This window comes from Ursus arctos, unplaced genomic scaffold, assembly GCF_023065955.2.
Source record: "Ursus arctos isolate Adak ecotype North America unplaced genomic scaffold, UrsArc2.0 scaffold_34, whole genome shotgun sequence".
NCBI classification, from domain to species: Eukaryota; Metazoa; Chordata; class Mammalia; order Carnivora; family Ursidae; genus Ursus; species Ursus arctos.
In genome coordinates, this window is record NW_026623030.1 from 7,181,257 (window position 1) to 7,207,386 (window position 26,130).

General features: G+C 45.6%; 1 protein-coding gene across 2 annotated transcripts in view; it reads right to left on the minus strand.

The window, feature by feature from the left end:
- Window positions 1-26,130, minus strand: part of GNAL (G protein subunit alpha L) — a 143,146-nt gene that overhangs the window by 98,894 nt on the left and 18,122 nt on the right. The window contains exons 1-4 of one of the 2 annotated variants that reach the window (XM_057305889.1): window positions 2,508-2,737; window positions 2,173-2,245; window positions 1,411-1,465; window positions 1,139-1,258 (exon numbers count right to left, since the gene is read on the minus strand). In XM_057305889.1, coding sequence (XP_057161872.1) covers window positions 1,139-1,258; window positions 1,411-1,465; window positions 2,173-2,245; window positions 2,508-2,649 — 390 coding nt within the window. In that variant the 5' untranslated portion in view covers window positions 2,650-2,737. Of the gene's footprint in view, window positions 1-1,138; window positions 1,259-1,410; window positions 1,466-2,172; window positions 2,246-2,507; window positions 2,738-26,130 lie in introns of those variants that run through there. The other variant, XM_057305888.1, reaches the window with a different exon arrangement.

Genomic DNA, 26,130 nt, shown 5'->3' on the forward strand with positions numbered 1-26,130 from the left:
TGCACCAGACACCCCAGCCCCCTTTTCTAGCCAGTTTGCCACCTCTGGCTCCTTCCTTTGAGAAAGTCCAGAGCTCTCACTGGCTACACTGGAATGCTTATCAGATGCAAAAATCACACGACAGGTTGCAAATAAAAGTTTTCAAAAAGGGTCATTCTTATCTGCCATCCTGCTACAAAGCCCCCACGACAAGGGTGCTCTGCCGTCGAGTCGGGGTGGGGGCGAGCAGGTGCACACTGCCCAGACTTCGGGCAGAGCAGGGCAGGGCCTGTCTATTTTATACCCCGCTTTCTGCATCACCTTCCTTTCAAAGAGAGGACTGTGAGAAAGAAAAATGTCTCAAGAGCACTGCGCCAGGCAATGAAACCTTTCAAATTCCGTTACTGTTGGGTACACACACACACACACACACACACACACGCTCTTTTGGCACAACTGTAAGAAAAATGACTTTCTGAGAAATCTAACACATATATTTTCCTTTGACGCATGCTTAATCGAATGACCACATAACAATATTTTAAAGATACCTATATAGCCCAAACAAGAGAAAATTACTATTCATTTTACCGTCTCACATAAGCAATACCGTTATCCAAGGAATTAGGAAAGCAGCCATAAATACTGCAGATGTGAAGCAAACCACATTTCTTCCTATCATAGAATAAATATTCAGAAGTGATCTATGTTATTTACAATGTGCATTCTCTTCTCACTTGAGCCATGGGATGTGCATCTTAAGAGTGAACTGAATTCTGTTCTACTATTCCCACGGAAGCAGTTACTTACCATAAATATTTCTCTCTGCTCATGTCATTTCTATTCTGTTATCTGCTTAATTGTTAATTTAGGAATACATGTAGGAAAAAGTACTATCAATATTTCTTAAAGGTAGGCTATCTTCCTGATTACCAACCTCACCAATACATTCATAAAAGCATTTCTTAGCCATTCTATTGTCTTCAGCATTTTTAAACCAATGTTAATATTTTGGTATGAAGGAAAGCATTTCTCTTAGGCAGGGGGCTAGATTCTGAAGTCAAAGATAAAATAATAATTAACATTGCTTCTCAAGCAATCTCATTAAAAATGGTTCTCTCTTCCACCATTTAAAATATTTCAAGAAGGATTTACTTACCTGGGAATATTCAAAGTCGGTGATAGGAGCTATACTCTTGATATAGTCTGATCGAAATTGGTTTTCTGGGTTGGCCAGTGGAACTGGAGGTATGATAGTACTCATCGCTGAAACAATTGTCTAAAATGGAATGAAGAAAAAATATGTGGATAAATACAACATTTAGGCTCCTCATAGGACAACTAGATATATATACTTTCTGTCTATACAGTTTTAGAGAGCAGAGTATTTAACCTTTCTACTAACCCAACATTTAAAAAAAAAATCCTTACCACAATAGCATCTTTAACATTTTTCCTGATGTCCAGAATTTTCTGTTTCTTTTCCCTATATTAAAAGAGAATTATTATTAATTTAATTTACCTTTAGCACTGACTTGAATCAGTTGAGTGGGATTTTAAACTTCCAGCGGCAGCATGGGGCTAGACTGGTTTTCCTAGAGGTCAACACCAACCCCCAAGACAACAGCTGTGAAGTTTTTAACTGGGAGAGGAAAACGTACCTTTTTTCCCTAATCTGTATATGAAGCAAACTTGAATGCACACATTACAATGTGTGGTTTTAAATAACTACACAAGTTACACAAAGCATGGCAAGGTTGTTATGAATAATATTGCATATAAAAACTATACAGCTAAACTTGTAATTATATTTTATTTGAATTATCCATACGTTGATAGTTCTGAATTGAAATAGAGGCAGACCAAGGATATAGAGAAAAGTATATACTGACATATTGGTTAAGTCTGCTAAGTGCAGTACGGATAACACAGACCCATACCGCAAGAATACCTAATAAATCATATTTTGTTAAGGAAGTTATGCTATCTTTTCATCTGGACGCTACCAAAAGAAGGATTTGCCTAAATATACCAGATTCAACAACAGGCTTCTACCCCCCGCCCCAAAGGTCTACTCAATGATCAGATTAATTCTTCAGAGAAAGCACGTTTGGAAATGCTGAAGAGACGTGAAATGCAGTTTGGGAGCTTGCATGCAGTTTGGAAGCAAAAGCGAAATTGATCACTCCTTACTCAGGATTAAATCCATTGACATGCAGGATCCTCATTTGTTTGACAATAGTACTCTTCCCAGACTCGCCAGCCCCTGCAAACACAGAAAAAGAATGCTGTACTCCGTGGCCCAATACCGTTGCCATCTCTCCTGCCAACCCAGACAGTAATTACTCTACTCCAGCGTGGGCATTTTCCAGTACACGCCAGCTGGCGACTGGAGGAGCGGGTCCCGGTGGCTGGCGGCGGTGAGGGCGGCCCCCGCCCGGTCCTGCCCGCCCGGCCCCCGCGCTCGCCGCGCTCCGGGCTGTGCGCTCCGCTCCGGCCGGGAGCCGCCGCGCGCCCTCCGGCCTTACCCAGTAGCAGCAGGCGGTGAGTCGCTTTGTAAGCCAGACGCTCCTTCTGCAACTGCTTCTCGATCTTCTTGTTGGCCTCGCGTCGTTCTTTTTCATCGACGCCCTGGTCTTCTGCCGTCTTGCTGTTGCCCAAACACCCCATGCCTGCCCGCTTGGATGGACTTCAGGCAGAGTTAGGTATTTGCACAAAAAGCAATAGAGAGTTGTAGATGTGTGTGGGTCCTGCGACGGCTTCTTTTCCTTGCCGCTGAAAGAGATGCTCTGGTCTCTCGGTGTTTGCCGATCAGAACAGGCGTTCCTTCTCCCTCCCTCTGCCCACCGCAAACTCCCAACTAAAAAGGATGCGAGAAAGTCGCGCGGAGCCAAAGAAATGCTTTTTAAAAATACAGGTTTAGAATTTTCTGCTGGACAAACCGCACAGAATGAAGGGAGACGGGGGCCGAGAGCACCGGGCTCTGCTGGAGCCAGCCAGGGTGGCGCTGCGCCCGGAGCTCGCCCCTGGTCGCCGCGCCCGCACCGCCCGCGCCACACTTGGACCCACTCAGCCCCGCCCCCGCCTGCGCGGCCTGGGAAGCGCCCTGCGGGAGCGCGAGGATGTCCGGGCCCTGCCGGCTGCTGGCCGACAGCGGCGTGGCGGGACGGAGCGCGCCGCCCGGTCCCCTCAAGGCGACCGTGGGCACCTGCCGGCCCGCTCGCGCCCCGCGCTGCCTCCGCCGTCGGACGCGCGCCCCCTCCCGGTTCCTAGCGACCCCCGGGCCTCCGCGCGGCCGGGAAGGGAGCTGGCCTGCTCGCGGGGATCTCGCTGGGCCACTAGCGCTGTCAGTGCTGGAGGGGTCGGGAGCTGACCTCTACGAGCCCGGCCGCGTGCCTCTCTCGCACCCCGAGCCCGGGAGACTGGGTCTGGGCGTGCGCTCCCCGCCGATGCCTCGGACGCCTCCCTGCTACCAGGCAGGCGAGGACTCGCGCAGGATCATGCATATTCTATCAGGGAGGAGGATCTGTAAGAGGCTCACCAGTCACACCGCCTTTGTTCCGTTCATTTTCTAGACTATTCCAGCGCACCCACGCCGCCGCCTCCCTTAGCCTCTTGTCTTTATCTCCAGCCCCCGTTTCTCCTTCGCAGTTCTCTGAACAGCTCTACTACTTTCCTAGGAGACACTATGGCCTCGAACTTTGTCATTGTAGCCGTGGAACCGAAGAGGATAGAGACCCGTCTGCGTTCTCATTCACGGTGCTGAGTGCGAGTTCCCTCGTTACTGCTACCACCAGCCCGCAGAGACAGTCGGTCTGCAGCAGCTTTGCACTCGCATTCTAGGACTTGCAGGAAGGACGGCGTAAGAGGCGACCCGGCTGAGAAGCCCCGGACTGAGATCACTTCCCCGTGCGGTGCTGTTATGGCACGGTGATGGTCTCCAGGCTCTGGGGGCCCGCCGCCTTGCGCACTGATTCTTTTAGGTGGCCTTGTTCATTTGTCTTCAAGTGCCCCAGTTTCCTCTAAACCCACATTTCTCTCGCATTCAGCAAGGCCTGATCTTCTTTGTAGAGATCAAACAGCACCTGGCGGGGCTCCCCGCGCTCTGCTGCCCCATTACCTCTGTAGGTCGCACGCACCCCGGGGGCACAGCAGGCCCCACTTGTCAGTGTATCTCATTCAAACCCAACAGCACCTCCTAACATCTCAGACTCCTTGTTAGTGCCACCATTTTTTTCTCCTGCCCCCCCCTCCCGCCCCCAGCAGCCTAGAGTTAAAAAGGGAATCTGATTCTGACCTGTCCTTCCTCACCTCCTCTTCACACCTCAGCTCCCGGCAGCCTGGCTTTGGCCCACCTCCCTGCACTGAGAATATTCTCATTAGGGTCATCAGTGGCCTCCCAGGCACTAAACTTCATCCATGAACTTTGGTCTTTACTTTCTTTGACCTCTCCGTGGAGCTGGCACTGGCCCTCCTTGGCGACTGTCTTGTTCTTTGGCTTGCATTGCATGGTGGTTTTCATGGCCTGCTCACCCTCTGGCTGGTAGAGGTGCCCAGGACCCCACCCACCCTTTCTCCCCTCGCACACATTCCTGGTAGGGCTGACTGTATCCTCCATAGTCTGTGCACGCAGCTCTGACTACGGCCACATCCCATCTCCAGCCCCGCTCACCCTCTTGTCCCCTGCCACTCCCAAGCATATCTTCACTTCCATCTCCCTGAAGTAGATCCTCCGTTCTACCTGCCAAGGGCTGAGCTCATCCCCTACGCTTACCCCCACACCTCCAGCCCTTTCCTTTCTCTTCTCTCTCTGTGATAAGGGTCCCCAATTTTCCAAACCAGAACATGGGACTCATTCCTGACTCCGTCTCCTTCCTGCAAATCCAAACACTTACTGTGTCCCATGGAGTCTGTTTCCGAGCTACCAAATATCTCTTTCACGCTGTCTTCCACTACCATGGTCTTAGATCACTAATCTAATGTGGATTTCGGCAATGACCTTCTGCTCACTTAATCTAGAACCCCATGTCGCCACAGGGACAATACACATTTGCCGTGTCTGTCCCCACCACCTACAAGGCCTCCACCACGCTCCTTCAAGACCGGGTTGGTGTAAACTCTGTGGCCTCAGGTCTCAAGTGGCTCCCCTTCCCAGCCCTGCCCTGCCCCTCCTTCCAGCCGCGTGGACTTCATGAATGCCCTGGCTCGTCCGCTGGGTTCACATGCTGCTTCTGTCCGGAATACCTGGGATATCTTCTTCACTTGGCCATCTCCTAATTATCCTTCTAGCCTCACTACCCCCTCCACATTCAGTGTTAGGCCCCCTTCCCCATGCTCTATTGTCTCACCAGCTGCTTGCACCGTACCGGTGTATTTACAGCTTTTTCCAAAATCGGCTAGACCTTGGCCTCCATGAGAGCCGGGCCTGAGTCTGTCTTTTACACCCACTGCACCTGCGTCTAGTCCAGTGCCTGGCTGGGAGGAGCTGCCCCATGGATCTTTGTTGAATGGGTCACTGAATTCCTGAAAGCCAAAAGATAACCCCTGCTCAAAGGATGGGGTCTCATGAAAGGAGTTTTGTCATCAGATTTTAAGTTCAGGAAGCACTTGCCCAATTTGGTGCTGCACTGAAAATATCAATACTTTCTAAAAAACAAGAGCAGTAAATTATTCTTCTTGACATAGGCAGAAGCAAACATACAGTGCCATACTATACTCGGAGCTAGGTTCAAGGTTCTAGTTTTGTGGAAGGGGACTATTTATCACTGTTGCCAGGCCTTACACTTTGACCTCACACAAATGTTCACACATGGTAATATCAACCTGGCATGTACTTTGGGTAATGGGGGCAGTCAGGAGGCAAGAAAAGATATATAAAAATTGCATAGAATAGTGGGATGTTCATAAGGATTTGTCAGTTTTCTTAATGCCAAGATTTTTTTCCCCAAAGATTTTATTTATTTGAGAGAGTGAGAGAGAGACAGAGACAGAGACAGAGATAGTGAGAGACAGCAACCGGTGGGGAGGAGAGGGAGAAGCAGGCTCCCCACGGAGCAGGGAGTCCGATGTGGGACTCAATCCCAGGGTCCTGGGATCATGACCTGAGCCAAAGGCAGATGCTTAACCAATGGAACCAGCTACCCAGGTGTCCCTAAGGCCAAGATTTTTATAAACAGTTGGAAGAAAAAGTTTCAAAACAAATCCCATGAAAACTTATAAAGGGAGAATAAAGTTAGAACCCCAAGGCTACATTTTTAAGGAAGCCCGATAATTCAGTTACCCTAAAAATACAGCAGAAAGTTCCCACTTGTTCAGATCTAGGAATTAGGGGTGTCAAAAAACAAGACAATTGTTAATTATTATCAAGTTGCTTATGCTAAGCCCCCCACCACCAAACTGAGAATCAATTACAGTTTTGACTTTCCTAGAAATGAAATCTTAAACCTGTCAGTCTGGCATCACCTGACAAGCACAAGTTAGGTGATCTGCTTCATACACCCCTGTCATCCCCTAAGGAAAAGTAACCTTGCAATAACTAATCCGCTTGTGAACCTAGTATAATTTCCTTGTTTCTGCTCCCTGCTGGTTATGAAAATCTTTCATTCTGTGCAGCTCCTTGGAGCTCCTTTCTTTTAGTTAGATGGGCTGCTGCCTGACTCGAATCACGTTTTGTTCAAATAAACTCCTAACTATTTTAATATGCCTGAGTTTACCATGAAACGGGGTTAAAGATAAGTTTTTGTATTTGGAATGCTAATAAGATTTAGATGATCATATATAATGAATAACACACCCAAGAAGTTAATGTATCAACGCAGTAATAATATATTCAGTGTAAAATAGCTTCTCCTAGTTGTTCATTGATTGCTGGCCCTGTGCTAGTCCTTCCCATGGGATAATTTCTGTAGCATTTGCAATAACCCTAAAAGGAACTATTTTTTTTAAATTTTATTTATTCATTCGACAGAGACAGCCAGCGAGAGAGGGAACACAAGCAGGGGGAGTGGGAGAGGAAGAAGCAGGCTCATAGCGGAAGAGCCTGATGTGGGGCTCGATCCCATAACGCCGGGATCACGCCCTGAGCCAAGGCAGACGCTTAACCGCTGTTCCACCCAGGCGCCCCAGCCTAAAAGGAACTATTGTCGACATTTACTTTGCAGTAGCTTCGAGGGCCGAGTAAGGGATGTATCTGGGCTATAAACCCTTGTATCCTGGCTGTAATAGCCGCAATAAAGGACCTACAGTGTGTTCCGCGACACGCTGCCAAACATTCTAAAACAGAAAAGTAACGTCCGTATACAGTGATGCAACATTTTTTATGAGAAATGCAAAGCCAGTTTTACCCAGTCTGTTATCAGGTAGGAAATCAAGACACCTTCTCCAGCCGCCCCCCCCCCCGCCCCGCCCCCCTTTAATCCGATCATCTGGCTTTTTCCTAGTCTGGTCTGGGAAATTAATCCTCATTCGTGTTTGAAACCATGGGATCAGAATCCCAGATCCCAGCTGGCTCACCTGCAGTGGCGGGAGCGGAGCTTTTGGGGCGCACCAAGAACAGCCTGGAGCCGCAGGCAGTGCAGGGCTCTGTTGCCAGGCAACGGCTGTGCGGCAGCATCGCCCTCACCCAGCGGCGCACACCCACCTGCGGAGAGCAAGGGCCGCCCTGCAGCTAGCTGCCTGCCCGCACGGGGGGCGGCGGCCGGCCAGGGGTGCGCCTGTGCCTGCCCAAGAGGGGAGGGGAGGCCATTGAGGAGAATGGGGAAGGCACAGAGTTTGGGGCAAAAGGACAAAGGTCACACGAAGTGGTGTTTTCCTCAGTCTGGTCGATATTGAAGACAAGGGTGTCTCAAGCGGTAGTGCATTTGGAAGTGTGATTATTTAAATTTCGTTTACAGTTAGTTTTGTGAATTTTCAATCATGATTTTAAGACTTGATTTTGTTTCAGACCCTCTGATTGAAGTTGGCACATGTTGGGGAAAAAACTACACCTGTTCTCTGGGGAGCTGGACTCAAGTCGGCGACAGCCATACGAACAGCATTTGTTTCTCCCTACAAGGAGGCTCCCTGTAGAAGTTCAATTAACAGTGAAGATGAAACATTCAAGGAACCTGTTTCGGTGTATGACAGGCCTCAATCATTATTTAAGAAAGGTATTAACTGGTTTTGTGGTGGCATTTTATACTTTCGAGGTGACTAAAGGTTAAAACGGCACTAAGATTTTCAGAACAGATATATCCAAAGTTTTAGAAGAAAAGGAACAAAATAGTCCAGGAAAGGTAACTAGGTCCTAATTCAATGCGAGAAACTACCGGCTGCAGCCAGTTTTGCAAACCTGAAGCTTCCAGAACGGCCATTGGCCCCCCGGGAGGGCGTTCACACAGCCCTCGTGCTGCTCCGCGCCGCGTTAGACGACTTGCTTTTCTTTCTTAGTGACTTGGTGGAAACAACCTGTGCAAGATATTTTCCCTTCTTGGCAGTGGAACTCACTCCATGACCCAGTTACCATACACTTTAAAAATACTGGGGTAAAACGTCTTACATTTTTTTATAGAAAATCCGGGGAACTTAATCCATTTACCCTCTCTGTACATAATACTCTGCAATCAAATACTTTAGAATTCATTGAAATGATTTGTCTTTTCTCCCCCTTACTCCTACAGCCAGGGTAATGTTAAGTAGCTTTTGGAAGGGCCATCCATAAAAGGTAGTGATGCAGTCTTTATTTATTTTTTTAAGATTTCATTTATTCATTTGAGAGAGAGAGACAGCCAGCGAGAGAGGGAACACAAGCAGGCGGAGTGGAAGAGGAAGAAGCAGGCTCCCAGCGGAGGAGCCCGATGCGGGGCTCGATCCCAGAACACTGGGATCACGCCCTGAGCCAAAGGCAGACGGTTAACGACTGAGCCACCCAGGCGCCCCAAGTGATGCAGTCTTTTTAACTGACAACTTGAAAAACCAAAGCAGCAGATCAATAGGAAAGGGATGTTAACCATCTTTGACTCTGCCCTGTGTCCAGAAACCCAGGACTGAAATATCCTTATTGGAATCCACAACTCAGTGCCACAGACAGGAGTTTCATTATAGTAGAAAAACACCAGTTGAGAGACTACCGAATAAGCTAAAAGGAAACAACAAAAATCCCAATAAGCAGAATGGGAAATCTGCAAACAGAATGAAACGATTATGGTTTTGCAGTTCAAAACAGCAGTGAAAGCCACCAAATGGGGTTCAGGTTACGAGACAGAGGCATCAGAAGGGCAGTCTGTGGACTGTGAGTGTACTGTGAGGGAAACCACACATCCGAGTGGAAGCCAATACACGTTTTCCAAACAAATCCAGGAAGGGGCTCAAGGACTGGAGGAGAAGAGAAAAGTAGACTTCAAACCATGAAGACTAGCACCCCTAGCTATTTAATCCCTATCTTCAACCTCAAATAGCCTAACAAAATAGGGGACTATATCTGATTTTCAGACACCCGTTGTTTAATTCAGAGATTCGAATACTGATGTAACGTTGCAAAGATCGTCTAAACAGTTTCAAAGATATTTCTTTCTTTACTAAGTAACAAACATCAGATATAAAATGTAGAGCTTGCACACAAATCCACCATATGTGAATAAAGTTTAAGTGTTTTTTCTTTCTTTTTGAAAAAGTTTTTATTTTCATTCCAGTAGTTAACATACAGTGTTATACTAGTTTCAGGTGGACAATATAGCGATTCAACACTTTCATATATCCCCTGGTGCTCATCATGACAGGTGCGCTCCTTAGTCCCTGGAACCTGTTTCACCCATCCCCCAACACCCGCCCCCCAACATCAGTTTGTTCTCTATAGTTAGGAGTCTGTTTTCCGAATAAAGCTTAAACCATAAGGGATCTTTTGTGATAAAAAATAATTTTAGCACTTAGTTCTAGATGGCATGAGTTTTCTATTCCTCGGATAACTATATTCCCCAATATAATTTTTAAAAAGATTTATTTATTTATTTGACTGAGAGAGAGAGAGAGAACGAGAGCACAAGCAGGGGGAGCAGCAGGCAGAGGGAGAGGGAGGAGGAGGCTCCCCGAGGAGCAGGGAACCCGGCGCGGGGCTTGATCCCAGGACATCAGGATCATGACCTGACCCAAAGGCAGATGCCCAACCGACTGAGCCACCCAGGTGGCCCATATACATACATACATATATATATATATATATATATATATATATATATATATATATATGTATATAAAATTTTTTTTTTTTTAGGATTCAATCTCATGCAATCTCCAGGGTTATAAGAATGTGTCCAATGATTAAAAGTTCTCTTCAAACCTGTTTTTTATCTGATTTGGAACAAAAAGAGACAAATGATTCGACGTGCATTTTAAATGCTTACTGACGTTCTCTCGGTGTCAGTGAGGCGCCCTCGTGCGAAGTCAGGTCTTCAGGAGGCATGGTGACATGAATCCTAGTTTTAACACACCGATTCGGGTTGGACTGCCTACTTACCTCACAACTGTTCTCATACTTTAAGCAAATCCAGCAACAATATTCTGTAAAGCAAGATAACTAAGAGAATCCAATTTTGTGTCTACACAACATAGATTCAGGGCATTGAACTCGTCTTTATTTCTCCCTATAGGCCATCATCTGGAGAGATGTACCACCGAAAGGGTAAGAAGACTCTGAGGCCAATTTTTTACCTTCTTTTTTTTTTTTTTAAGATTTTATTTATTTATTCGACAGAGATAGAGACAGCCAGCGAGAGAGGGAACACAAGCAGGGGGAGTGGGAGAGGAAGAAGCAGGGTCATAGCGGAAGAGCCTGATGTGGGGCTCGATCCCATAACGCCGGGATCACGCCCTGAGCCGAAGGCAGACGCTTAACCGCTGTGCCACCCAGGCGCCCCAATTTTTTACCTTCTTGAGCAGTTGGGGAAATAAGACTAGCATACTTTTGTCATTCAGAGGGCAATGTGTGACCATATGCAGGAACCCAGAGCTGAAAGGTGTGGTAGGGCCCTGGGGGGATGGGAGGGTCCACGGGATTGGCAAAAGTTTCACCAAGGAGGAGGGACCCCAGGAGTGTCTTGAAAAAGGGGATTGGACGGGGTAGGGAGAAGGAGCGCACTTCAGGCAAGGAAGATCTGCGAAAGGAGAGGAAGTAGGTCACATACAGGAGGCAGAGGGACACCCAGCACACGCTGTGTCTCTGAGGGGCGCTGAACCCAGTGAGCCACAGGAAAATATAGATTCTTGGTATGGCAATTTTTCTTAAGGTAAAAGCTCTCCCACGGTTTGTGTAGCTTAGTGGTTAAGAGCATGGGTTGCTGAGCAAGAATGGCTGGCCTCAAATGCCTCTTCTGCTGAGTGATTCTGTTTCTTTCTCTGTAAATGGGAGAGGACAATGGCATTCACCTCATGGAGCTGTGGCGAGAATGATAGGAATCAATTCATCTTATCACAGTGCCTGGCAAATAGCAAGCTCCCAATAAATATAGCAATTATTATCATTAAACTCTAACACATAATCCATTTAACTTCTCTGCATGAAGCAGTGTGTTGTCCTCGAGGAGCTCCTGAGTTGTTTCTAGTAGGCAGGCACGCGAGCAGTGACGTATGGTACAGTCAACACGGATTTGTTGAGGGACTACCTATACTCAGCTGAGCAAAGTACTGGCAACTAGGGGGAACATGAAGGCAATGAGACATGTTGGAAATGGAAAAAAAAAAAAAAGCACAGGTGATGGATGAATGGATAAACAAAATGTGGTCTACGTGTATGATAAAATAGTATTCTGCTTTAAAAAGGAAGGACATTTGGGGTGCCGGGTGACTCAGTCGGTTAGGCGTCTGACTCTTGATTTTGGCTCGGGTCATGATCTCAGGGTCATGAGATCGAGCCCCACATGGGGCTCCGTTCTGATCAAGGAGTCTGCTTGAGGATTCTCTCCCTCTCCCTCTCCCTCTGCACCTCTCCCCCACCCCTGCTTACATGTACTCTCTCTCTTTAAAAAAATAAATAAATAGGGGCGCCTGGGTGGCACAGCGGTTAAGCGTCTGCCTTCGGCTCAGGGTGTGATCCCGGCGTTATGGGATCGAGCCCCACATCAGGCTCCTCCACTATGAGCCTGCTTCTTCCTCTCCCACTCCCCCTTCTTGTGTTCCCTCTCTCGCTGGCTGTCTCTATCTCTGTCAAATAAATAAATAAAATCTTTAAAAAAAAAAAAATAAATAAAAAGCAAGGACATTCTAAAATAAACATGGATAAACCTTGAGGACATTATGCTAAGTGAAAAAAGCCAGGCACAAAAGGACATTTACTGTATGACCCCACTTCTGTGAGGGACCTCGGGCAGTCAGATTCCTAGAGAGGGAAAGTAGAATGGTGGTGGCCTGGGGCTGGGGAAGGGAGAATGGGGAGTTAGTGTTGAATGGGCACAGACTTTCTGTTTGGGAAGTTGAAAAAGTTCTGCAGGTGGGTGGAGGCAGTGGCCGCACGAAATGGGAATGCCCTTGAAGTTACAGAACTGTACCCTTAAAAATGGTGAATATGGTAAATTTTATGTTATGTGTATTTTGCCACAAGAAAAACAAGAAAAAATTCACATGTAGAATCTTCATCATGACAATTGTGGGAGTGAGAGATCTTTCTTTATTGTGATTTCAGGATATTTGTTTTGACTTTTCAGATTATAGTTAAGGGACTTCAAGCCCTTTAGAAATATTTGCTGCAATTATAGTTTCTTACCAGCAGGTGGCAATGTAGAGCTGGAAGGATGCTTAATAGTGGTGCATTTACGTTCATTCGTTCACCGTTAAGTATTCTTTTGAAAGCCTACGCACACAAAGCCTTGAGATTTTAAGGATTAATTAGACATTATCTGCCATCTCAAGCAGTTTACTAGTCTAGTAGAGAGGGACAGACATGGAACCAAGTAAATGCGATAAAGTTCTCTGAATTCTGTAGAGATTACTGCGGGAACCCATAGGGTGTGCGTGGTCAATTATAAAAGGGAAGAAAAAATATCATTTCCTTTCCTGGAGAAATGCATGCTTAACTTGGCTAGTCACCTTTCATCTTAATTTTAAAAACACGCTGGAAGGTGCTTTATGTCTAGCATCTCATCTGATCTTCACAGCAACCTATAGGATCACATTATTATCCACCTTTTGCAGATAAGGCTGTTGGCCTGAAGGCCCCCCAGGGTCCTGAAAGGGGTGGAGCACCCGTCTGATCACAAAGCCTGCGCCTTTTCCAGAAGGAACTCTCCAGCCTTTACAGATGGAAAAAAATCACACCATTCTTCTTCCACTAATTCCAAAAGGAAAAAATCAAACAAGCCCACTTCCTTTCTAGCTCACTTAGGCAGATTAATCTGCATATAATGACTGATGAATTAATTAACTCTTTGCCCAGTTGCCTTAGCAACTGGTTTCTTTTAGAATTTGGCTTGGTTACAGAGTTTAAAGCAACAGCATTCCTTTGACAACAGTCAAATTGTATATGAAATTAAATGGAACATAGACACATTTTACCACAGGTGGGAACTATGTAGCTTTCTCAGAAAAGTTGGAATGGCTCTTCCTACAGCTTGCAGGGCTGCTGGCAAAGAACAAGGGAGATAGAACCTAATATTTGTCTATCTTTGCCATTATGTAATTTTTTTACATCTGTCATTAAGTAGGAACGTTTCAACAGATTTAAACTATAAATAAATGAAAGACTGACATTCAAAAGGGGAGTCTTTGCAGATAAATCTCAATCCGATTTAGATGTATTATAGGATTGAACAATTACAGAAATATGTTAATGTTGTTATTGACAGCCAGGATTTTCAGAGAGGAAGAATGATGTACAAATACAGAATGAGGGAAGGCAAGGGAGAGCCTGTGAGGATGACCTGGATTGCAGTGGCCGTTGTGAAATCATGCTTTCCAAAATATATATGTATATGTTGATGGTATGGGCATGTATGTGTGTACATTTCTATGCTGTGTACACATATATGTATATATACTTGACCTTGAACAATGCAAGGTTAGGGTGTCGACCCCCTGCACAGTCGAAAATCTGCGTTTAACTTTTAACTCTTCAAAAACTTAACTATAGGGGCTCCTGGGTGTCTTAGTTGGTTAAGCGTCTGCCTCCGGCTCAGGTCATGATCTCAGGGTCCTGGGATTGAGCTTCGTATCGGGCTCCCTTCTCAGCGGACAGTCTGCTTCTCCCTCTCCCTCTGGCCCCTCAAATAAATAAATAAAATCTTAAACAAACAAACAAACAAACAGAAAAACCCAAAACTTAACTGCTAGTGGCCTACCGTTGACCAGAAGGCTTACTGTTAACATAAACAATTGATTAGATATGTATTTTTGCATGTTATATGTATTCTATACTGTATTCTTATAATAAAGAAGCTAGAGAAAAGAAAATGTTATTAAGAAAATCATAAGGAAGAGAAAATATATTTATAGTATTGTACTGTATTGAAAAAACCCCCCGCATATAGATGGATTTGTGCAGTATGAATTTGAGTTGTTCAAGGGTCAAGGGTACATGCCTACATTTCTTCATTTGGTCTGTTGGAAAGGCCAAGAAGTTAAGTCACTCCAACAGCAGTGAGCCACCTCTTGCCCGGGTCTGACTCTTAGTCTTACTTATCACCACAAGGAACCAGGGCTCCTCGAAGAAATGGGTGATATCAGCCTGGGGGCCAGGGTAGATGCAAGGTAAACCTGGAACATGGTCATGCCAGAAAGTAAGAAAGTGCTTTAAAACTGTTGGTGGAATGTCACTGGGACACAAGAGCCAGACCGAAGGGGCTCTCATTTAGTCAAATCTGGGATGATATGAGCACCCAAATATTTAGGTACAGAAATGAATTCTAAACCACTGAAAAATATAGGAATATTATGTGTCCAATAACAAAGAGATAAGTAAATAAATGGGGGAGAAGGGAGGGATCTTGCTAGCTAGCTGCTAGAGAATGTGAACGTAATCCTGGAACGGGAGAATCAGCATTTGCAAACAGCATAGCGAAGTTTGGGTCAGGCAAGATCCAGACACAGAGGCTCCATCTAGGGGAACTTTTTTTTTTTTTTTTTAAGATTTTATTTATTTATCTGACAGAGAGAGAGAGTATGACAGAGAGAGAGAGAGCATGAGAGAGAGCAGAAGTGGAGGGGAGGAGCAGAGGGAGAGGGACAAGCAGACTCCCCGCTGAGCAAGGAGCCCAATGCTGGGCTTGATCCCAGGACCCATGAGATCACTACCTGAGCCGAAAGCAAGAGTTGGATGGTTAACTGACTGAGCCCTGCAGGCGTCCTCTCTGAATAAAAGGGGAAGGCGCCCCCTTCCACATAAAAAGTTAAGTAAAACAACACCACAGGGATTCTATGCTCCACTAAAGGCTCAAAAGCACATTAAAAACCAAGTGTCCCTAGGACATCTAGTTCTGCAGAGTTCTCTCCAGGCTGTGTGACCTTGTTCAGTCAACAACCTACACAACTGCGATATTTCTGTTCATGTCCTTTAGTGGTACATAGAGTGCCTGGAGTACAGTAATAACATGGTGTTATTGTTGGACAGCTAAGAGCATCTGACCATCCTCGGCCTCTGTGATTATTACAGCTCTTTTAGCTTTGCAGTTGAGTCCCTGAAAATCACTTGCTGTCCTGCTGCCATCAAGCAGGTCCTCAGCTGCTCCACATGGGACTCACACCACACAATTCCCCGTTTGCCCTGGAAGGAGCTGCTTCTCATTCCCTACAGGGTCACGGGTCTGAGGGGAAAGCACTCTGAGGCTCGGAGGCAGAGAGGCTGGAGACATCATCCAACTGGGCTCTGCCCACAGAGGTCAGACCTTCCAGACATCATCCTGCCCCTCTGGGAGACTGGAATCTGGCCCCCAGAGAGGCATAACTGCCCACGGCAGACATGACAATACAAGTTATGGGCAGTGAAGCCACGGAGGCCAACAGTCAGGGGCACCTTGGTCTGGACGGTGCTCAGGCAGGACCCAAAGCCGCTCAGGAGGAGGCCCCTGGGGGAACAGAGAGACTACCAGTAGCCAAGGTTTGTGGGGGGAGAGGCTGTGTTCAGGCTGAGGACCTGTGACCAGGAAGTGTGCAGCCAGGTAGCTGGAAGAGACAACGGTGGCAGGCTGGGTCTGTGGGAAGTTTCAAATATTCAAATAAGAAACTTAAGTCAGGCCTGTTTCCCTTCCGTGCTGAGGCAGCCCCCAAGCTCACTACCTTATGTGCAGCAGAAAGGATCCTGTGCTGGGTGTTCTCCTGGTGCTGCAGACCCATGTGTCCAGGAGGCTGGCCTCTGCAGACCGCCTCGTCTGGGCTCCCTGCTCCCAGCTCCCGAGGGTGCAGAGGGGACAGACAGAAGGGCGGGGCTAGAGGACCCTGCCAGCCTGTGGTCTGGCTGTGGCTTTCGCTTTCCCCGAAAGCCACGGTTCCTGGCCCAAGGCCCTGAGCTTGGCTCCAACAACTGCTGTGGCCTCTGCCCCTCAGGCCTGGGCTGGTGATGGCCCCCTGCTGTTGCCAGCCCTTGGATGCCACGCCATCCCTTCTTGGTTTCCCGAACCCTCTGCAAACTTTGATAAATAACATCTTCATCAAGCACCCTTAAAGAACTTGGTTTGAATAGGGTATTTGTCTTCTGCCAGGATCCTGACCTGAACGGGGTCCTTCCTCTGAATTGACGTGTCCCTGTGCCAGGCCCATGGTTTGGGAAACAGAGCCACCTTGATTTGAGACTCCACTGCTATGTTGGGCAGGTGTCCCCGTGCAGTGATCTGACGTGGGCCATGCTTTCAGAAGGAAGAAACCCCCCACACTGGAAAGGTGAGGGAAGGGACAGGTGGGGGGTTCAATCTACACGGAACTGGAGGCCCAGCCAGGGTGGCGAAGACAATACACATTACGAGGAAGAGTGAAAGGGAGAAACATTCAGAAAAACGTGCAAGAACCTGGGGGGTCGAGGAGAGGGAGAGAGAAAAAGCGCTCAAGATCCTTAGAATGGACTAGAAGACAGTATATACAATGTGAAGCATTTGCGGTCGTCATTGCAAAGCAGCAAGCGATTCTTCTACGAAAAGGATTAAGATAATGGACGAGCTAATTTCATAGTCACTACATCAATATTTGGCTACATGTATGTTTTTCAATTTTTAAATTTGAACTTACAAAACGTTGTAAGAATAGCATAAAATTTTTCTGCATACCCTTCACCCAGAGCCTTTCTTGTTAGCATGTTGCTGCATGGGCTTAATCATACACTCTATGTTCTCATACTTCATAGGCACACTTTTTCCAGAACTATCTGAGAGTAGGATGCAGACATTATGTCCTTGTCAGTGCGTATTTCCTACGAACAAGATTCTCTCATTGAACTACAGACATCATTACGGTCCCATTAGTTAAGCTGCAGTCCACATTCAAAGTCTACCAGTAGAAAGGACGATGTCCCTTAGAGCCATCCCCCATCCCTCTTTCAGGAGCTGACCCGCCATCACACAGCATGTGGTTGTCATGTCTATCTTTTTCAGTACATCTGGGAAACATCCACCCCGCAGTTCATGTGGGAAAACTATGAAGGATGCTTTTCATGTGCTGAAGGAGGACGTGACCTCCAGCAGCTTCTAAACAGCACGGCAAAATCTGCTCTCCGACCCGGGCCTGTCCCCCAGGGCCTTTTGCAAATAGGGGTTGCAGAATCCTGGCATGAATCTTTTAAGACAAATGCTGTACAAAGGTGTTGTCAAGGGTGCCTGGTGCTTTTTCCAATCCTCATTCAGGAGATAGCCTTTACTCTTACTTACCTTTCAAATTAGTTAAAAATAAAACGAATGCCTCCACATTAGAATTGAAACAGCACACAAGTATCTTTAATAAAAGCAATCTCAGCCCACCCATGGGAAGAAAACGTAAGGGTTCTGGAGGCATATTGCTGGCCCAGTGCAAGGAGAAGTTTGCGCTTTTGCTCTGTCCTTCCACATTCTCTTTTTACAATTAACTTGTATTCTTTTTTTTGAAAGATTTTATTTATTTATTTTTGCGAGAGAGAGAGAGAGAGAGAGAGAGGGAAAATGAGAGAGAGAGAGAGCACAAGCAGGGGGAGCGGCAGCCCGAGGGAGAAGCCGGCACCCCGCTGAGCAGGGAGCCTGATGTGGGACTCGATCCCAGGACTCTGGGATCATGACCTGAGCTGAAGACTGCCGCTTAACCCACTGAGCCATCCAGGCGCCCTAATTTGTATTCTTTTAAAGCGACCAATGGAGGACTGAAATTACTGGAATTATCCGTCGCTTGTAACCACCTCTTCAGTTAGTCCGCCTCCCTTACCAGCACCAGCCGCTAATACTCTCAGTGCCTGCCAACGGTCTCACTGGCCCAGCGCTTTCCTCTCCCTTTGTCTGGAAAGGTTTCCAACAGGATCTTTGGATATCTATGCAAATCCTCTCCCAACGCTAGGCCCCTGCCAGTGTCTCCTGCCCGAAGGGGACCTTGGTCTTGCAGTGACTCATCTCATGGAAATGCCAGTGGGGTTTTATTTTTTTAATTTTTTAAAATGTTTTTTTATTATATTATGTTAGTCACCATACAGTACATCCCTGGTTTCTGATGTAAAGTTCGATGATTCATTAGTTGTGTATAACACCCAGTGCACCATGCAATACGTGCCCTCCTTACTACCCATCACCAGTCTATCCCATTCCCCCACCCCCTCCCCTCTGAAGCCCTCAGTTTGTTCCCCAGAGTCCATAGTCTCTCATGCTTCATTCCCCCTTCTGATTACCCCCCCTTTCTTTATCCCTTTCTTCCCCTACCGATCTTCCTAGTTCTTATGTTCCATAGATGAGAGAAATAAAATGATAATTGTCTTTCTCTGCTTGACTTATTTCACTTAGCATTATCTCCTCCAGTGCCGTCCATGTTGCAGCAAATGTTGAGAACTCGTTCTTTCTGATAGCTGAGTAATATTCCATTGTATATATGGACCACAACTTCTTAATCCAATCATTTGTTGAAGGGCATCTCGGTTCCTTCCACGATTTAGCTATTGTGGACAATGCTGCTATGAACATTGGGGTGCATATGGCCCTTCTCTTCACTACGTCTGTATCTTTAGGGTAAATACCCAGTAGTGCAATTTCTGGGTCATAGGGTAGCTCAATTTTTAACTTTTTAAGGGACCTCCACACTGTTTTCCAGAGTGGCTGCACCAACCTGCATTCCCACCAACAATGTAGGAGGGATCCCCTTTCTCCACATCCTCTCCAGCAATTGTTGTTTCTTGCCTTGTTAATTTTTGCCATTCTAACTGGCGGAAGGTGGTATCTTAGTGTGGTTTTGATTTGAATTTCCCTGATGGCTAATGATTTTGAACATTTTTTCATGTGTCTGTTGTCCATTTGTATGTCATCATTGGAAAAGTGTCTGTTCATATCTTCTGCCCATTTTATGATTTATTTGTTTCTCGCATATTGAGTTTGAGAAGTTCTTTGTAGATCTTGGATACCAGTCTTTTATCTGTAGCATCATTTGCAAATATATTCTCCCATTCCATGGGCTGCCTCTTAGTTTTTTTGATTGTTTCCTTGGCTGTGCAGAAGCTTTTTATCTTGATGAAGTCCCACATGTTCATTTTATCTTTTGTTTCTCTTGCCTTTGGAGATGTGTCATGAAAAAGGTTGCTTTGGCCGATGTCGTAGAGGTTGCTGCCTATGTTCTCCTCTAGGATTTTGATGGATTCTTGTCTCACATCGAGGTCTTTCATCCATTTGGAGTTTATCTTTGTGTATGGTGTGAGATAGTGGTCAAGTTTCATTCTTTTGCATGTAGCTGTCCAATCTTCCCAGCACCATTTATTGAAGAGACTGTCTTTTTCCCACCGGATGTTTTTTCCTGCTTTGTCAAAGATTAGTTGCCCAAAGAGCCAAGGGTCCATGTGGGGTTTTAACTCCCTCCCTCATTGCTGTGGTTCGATGAATGCCTGGTTTCTCTACTAGAAGCAGCCCCTCCAAGGGCTGTTTCCTACGGTGCTTGTCAGATCCGTGATGTGACAAGCTGAGTGAGTGAATGAAAGAGAGACTCCAGGGGAGACTCCACTTAGGGATGGGTGTTGTCCCCCTGGGAACCCAAAGCCACCCCAAAGCCATGAGGGGGTTAGGATCCTCGGCTAGCCCATGAGATCCCCATGGTCCCCACAACACCCGTGAGGATCCCTGCCCAACTGTGTCTAGTTTTGTTCTGTGTGTGTTTGTCGGCACCAAATGGACAGAAAGCTCCTGACACTCAGCTCTCAGTTTTATTCATGTTTCACAATCATTTCCGTTTACCATATCCTAAATGATGAAAATCTGAAGCAGTATATTTAGGGACCTAGATTTCCCATAAACACTATTAGCATCTTTTTAAAGTCTATAATCCATAAAGGAAAAGAGTTTACGACTGCATACGAATGTTCCTGGCATCGTAGAATTCCTCCCCCTAATTAAGAATAATAGGAGATATCTCAATCTTCATCAAATATATTTCTGAAACATTACTTTGCATTCCTGTTTAACCAAATAAAGTGTTTTATTTTATTTTTTTTTAAAGATTTTATTTATTTATTCGACAGAGAGAGAGACAGCCAGTGAGAGAGGGAACACAAGCAGGGGGAGTGGGAGAGGAAGAAGCAGGCTCATAGCGGAGGAGCCTGATGTGGGGCTTGATCCCAGAACGCCGGGATCACGCCCTGAGCCGAAGGCAGACGCTTAACCGCTGTGCCACCCAGGCGCCCCCTAAATAAAGTGTTTTAAAGTAACTTACCTTTCCTTGATTTTACAAGATCTTCTAGAAACCAAAAGGAACGATCAAAATTCTATGCTCTCTACTGTTGTTTTCTTTCATATGATAATGAAATGGTTGCATGCAGGAGACTTTTTAATTTTAAAAAATTTTTTTTTAATTTCTTTTTTTTTTTTTAAGATCTTATTTATTTGAGAGAGAGAGTGAGAGAGAGAGAGCATGCAAGGGGGGTGAGGGGCACAGGGAAGAGCAGACTCCCACTGAACAGGGAGCCTACTTCGGGGCTCAATCCTAGGCCCCTGGGATCATGACCTGAGCCGAAGGCAGATGCTTAACTGACTGAGCCACTCAGGCGCCCACAGGAGACTTTCCCTAAAAAAGGTTTTACTGTGGACATTTTCAAACATATGCACAAGTAGACAGAAGAGTATAATGAGTCCTTCGTAAAATAATCGACAATATTGCTTCATGTCATAAAACGTGCAGTCATGGTCAGTGTGGGAGAAGGTTCTTGACACTGGGCCTCCAGTTTCAGAGTTCCCATGCTCTAGTTCCAAGATCCTGATGGATAGCCATCCTCTCACCAAGCCCCAGCTGTGAACGATTGCTGCAGGATTAGTGGTGAAGTATCGCGAGATGAAAAACGTGATTTTCCTGGCTGCTGATGTTATTTGATCGGGTATATTGGACCAGAAATTAAAAACACATCCTATACTTACAGATACACACCCCCAACTCCAGGCACAATTCCTACACTCGAGTAGGAAAGTGACAAGAGTCTTTACTGATCCCATGTTGATTGTATGCTAGGAATGTGGTCATTTCTTTGTCATCCCCCCCTTTTCCTTTAACAGCTGAATTTAGAAAAGTACATGTTACAGTATCTATAAAAAGTATGTAAAGAAAAGTTTGATTCCTTTGAATCTAATGGATCATGTTTTTATTACACATGCAAATAATCAAGTCATTGCCTGTTCCCCAGAGCTGGCTGGAGCCTGAGAGCCATTTGTTTAGGCCCCATCACCATGCTTTCAGCCCTCAGAGCTCAGCGATGACGGTTTCAACCTAATGCAGTCTGTGTGATTTGATCCTTTTGCATAAAGAAAAGTTACTGCTCTTGCTTACTTTCTCAACTCCGCTAAGAAGGAACCCTTGAGCCTCTGGAAAGACAGTTGCATTTGTCCAAGAACATGAGACCACCCCCGCCCCCCCTCAACGTTTAATCTTTCCTGGTGAGTTGGGAGCATGAAAGTCCTGAAAAGTCTTGCAGTGCAAACCTCCCACAGCGTGGCACAGATGAGTCAAGGAGAAATAAGTACCACTTCTTCACTGCGAATTCTCTGCCAGCTCCTTACCTTCTCACCTGCCTGATACTTGGATTTTGTTTGTGTGGACCGTATCACTGATCTCCCCAAGTACTTATTGAGTGCTGATGACATGCCAGGTGTCTCAAGGAGTGAGGGACTCACACACTGGCGAGCTGTGGGTTCTGTTAAGGGTTCTATTCTTTATCCCAAGGACAGCGGAAGTCACTGAGCTGTCAGAGCAGGGCGGCAACAGGCTAAGTTTGATCTCAAAAGAATTAAAATATGTGGAGAACGGATTACAGGGAGGACAAAACCAGAATCAGGTGGCAGTTAGCAGGTAGTGTGCTTTCTCCGGGACAGAGGTGACGGGAGCAGTTTTGCAGAACCGACGGGTGTGTGACTTGACCAGGACTGTGCAGAATGACATGTGCACACAAGTCTTGGGGCTTGGATTTCTTTAGCACAGAAAAGATATTCCCAGAAGAGAAGAAAGAGAACATACAGATGAGGGGATGGGACTTGCTGCTGGTTTCACTTCAATTCCAGAATGCTGGTGGGTGTCCAGGTTAGCACCACCTGGGCCTCATGCTAGTTTTCCAATTAACAGAACACCAACTTGGGTGGCAGGCAACCAGGTAATCAGTATTGATTCCGAGGGTCCCTGGTACACAGGTTGCAGATTTCAAGAAACCTGTGCCCGGAGTTCTCGGTGCTTTTCTGTTCGACAGCACCACTGGCGGCTGGGTCTAGGAATAACCCAACCGTGAGCACAGAACTTCAGCGCCTGTCTCACTTTTCAAGTGCCTGCCGGACTGCCAGGCACTACCTACTTTTCCTTCTCAGCAGGACGGTGCATAGTTTCATCTCTCTTTCCTCCCATGTTTGCTATTTCTCAGGTGTCAGTTAATCAAAGCTCAGAAAACGGCTATTTCAAAAATACAGAGTCTCCGTTATTCATTCCTTCTTCCCCTTCTCTCTTCCTAATATTGTTTTTTCCCCTCTTCCCAAATGTCCCCGTACTTCTGCTTACGTTATTGCTGTTAGCTGTTAAATTATTGTGTCCGTTATCAGTTATTGGGTTCTGCTGACTTAACACTGACATTGATAAAAAACAGCGATCCAAAGTGTATTGACATCTTAATTTGTTTTGAAAATTCCATATATTCCCCCTAAACTTGAAAACATTGGTAAAGGTTCATATTTAGAAACTTGAAATTAAGACTCTTGATATTGCTAATGTACAATGCAATTGAAATTTTAACAATAGAGGCTAAAATTGACATTATTCACTATTGAGCAGATATCCCGTGGGCCAGCACATAAAGAGCAGCGTTGTGGGGCACCTGGGTGGCTAGGTCGGTCGAGCAGTGGAGTCTTGGTTTCAGCTCAGGTCATGATCTCAGAATCGTGGGATCAAGCCCCCCTACCAGCTGCATGCTCAGTGCGGACTCTGCTTAAGATTCTCTCCCTCTGCCCCTTCACCCCCTCTAAGATAAATACATAAATCTTAAAAAAAAAAAAGTGCAGGGTTGCATGTGGTTAACCACATCAAAAGGCTCTGATGTGCAGAATATTTAAGGAATGACTATAATGCAACAATCGGAAGACAAATAACCTAATTAAAAATGAACAAAGGATTTGAATTTAGACATTTCTCTAAAGAAGAAACAAACTATTGCTGTGCCTGGGTGGCTCAGTCGGTTGAGTGTCGGACTCTTGATTTTGGCTCCTGTCATGATCTCAGGGTCGTGAGATAGAGCCCAGCAGCAGGCTCCACACTTAGCCTGGAATCTGTTTGTTCCTCTCCCTCTGCTCCTCCCCCTGCGCACACGCGCTCTCTCTAATAAATTAATAAAATCTTTTAAAAAAAGACACAAGTTGTCAATCAGCACATGAAGAGAGGTTCAACACTGTTAGTCGTTAGGAAAACAATAATCGAAAGCACAGAGAAAACAATTTCACACCCACTAGGATGGCAAAATCCGAAAGACAGACAATAATAAGTTTTGGTGAGATGTGGAAAAACTGGAGCCTGTACCTATTGCTCGTGGAAATGTAAAACGATTCAGCTGCCTTGGAAACTGTTTTACACTTTGTCAAAAAGTTAGATTTCCCATACGACCCAGCAACTCTGCTCCTAGATATCTACCTAAGAGAAATGAAAACATATGTGTAGACTGTAACTTGTACATGCCAGCATTCTTCATAAGGGCTAACAAGGGAAATAACCTAGATGCCCGTCACCTGAATGAATGAACAAATAATGCGGCACATCGGTGCAGTGGACCATTATCAGGCCATGAAAAGAAATAACGTGTGCATGTTACACATGGAGGAGATCATGCTAAGCAGAAGAAGCTAACAGCAGAGAACACGTATTGTATAATTACATATATGACATGCCCAGAATAGACCATTCCATAAAGACAGAAAATAGACAAGAGTTTGCCAGGGGCTGGGAGGGGGTGGAAAATAGGTAGGGGATTTCTTTCGGGGGGAGGGTGAACGTGTTTTGGAACTAGACAGTGGTGATGACTCCACAACCTTGTGAATAAACAAAAAGCCACCGACTTGTACAATTTTAAAAACAATGAATTTCATGGTATGGGAATTATATTTCAATTAAGAAAGAAAAAGAAAATTATATTTCAAGTAAGAAAAAAAAGATGACAGTCTTTCTGGATTGAAAAGAAAATGCATGGTGGGATGTCCATGTTCTCATTTCTGTTTTGTCAACGGTTATTTCTGATTTATTTTGTGCCAGATTCTTCCAGATTGTATAGAGGCCACAGAAATGAACCAGAATGGACATGGCTCCCATAGACTATAGAATCTGATAACAGATTTAAGCTATGTTTAGAAATATCTATAATATAAGGTAAAGGGTGTTATAAGGGAAGTACATATAACATGAACAGAGACTTCCAACAGAAGGGATCAGGTGGGTTTCAAAGAGGAGGTAACACTTGAGATGGCCTTTAAAATATGGGGAGGATCTAGGTAATATAGGGCGCAGGAAAGGAATTCCAGGGGCAAAGGACAGGGTAAAGCTGAGGAACCAGCAAGCAGAGGGCACGAAGAGGTCCAGTCTGGTGGGTTCACACTGCAGATGAAAGGGGGAAGTGGTTCATGAGAAATGGGGGAGTTTGCACCTTTAGGCTTCCTACTATAAAATAAATAAGTCTTGGGGATGTAATACATAGCATGGTGACCCCAGTTAATAATACCGCATTGTATATTTGGAAGTTGCTAAGAGAGTAGATCTTAAAAGTTCTCATCACAAGAAAAACAATTTTTTGGTAACTACGTGTGGTGACATATGTTAACTAAATTCGTTGCGGTGATCATTTGGCAAAATATACAAATGTTGAATCATCATGTACACCTGAAACTAATCTGTTACAGGTCAATTATGCCTCAAAAAACATTAAAACAATGTAACCTTACAATAAAGTTTGCCATCTTCACTCCGCACTCGTGATCTAACAGCATCATGGCCCATACCAACCACCTGCTGGGGTGCAACAGGAAAGGATGGGCGCCCCCCAGCATTTACTCGTGGTGCTGAGGGTCCTCCTTGCTTGTTACCACTCTGGTCTTCTTCTGACATTCATTTATTTATTAAAGCAGTCATCATGAAAGACACTGGAGACCAAGTAGGAGACAGGAAGGATGAGGTCCCTGGTCCTAGGAGCTTTTTGCTGTCAGACACTAAGCAAACGCATGAATGAAAATATAATTGTGAAATGTGGTCAGTTATGTGAAGAAAAGAGACAGTTACCCTGGGGAAGAATAAAATGGGCAGCCAGGAAGGCCCCTCTGAAGAGGAGGTGATCACTGGGCTCAGATGTGAAGGATAAGATGGAGTTCATACAGGTGAATTGAAAAAAAAAAAAAAAAAGACCAGTTTCCCAGGGGTGGAAACTGCAAGCGTGAAGAGGTACCAAAAAGAGGGACAAAGGGACCGAGAGAGTCAGCTGTAAAGTATTCCTGAAATGGCAGGTACTGGTGGTATTTCACACACACACACACACACACACACACACACACGGCAGGGGTG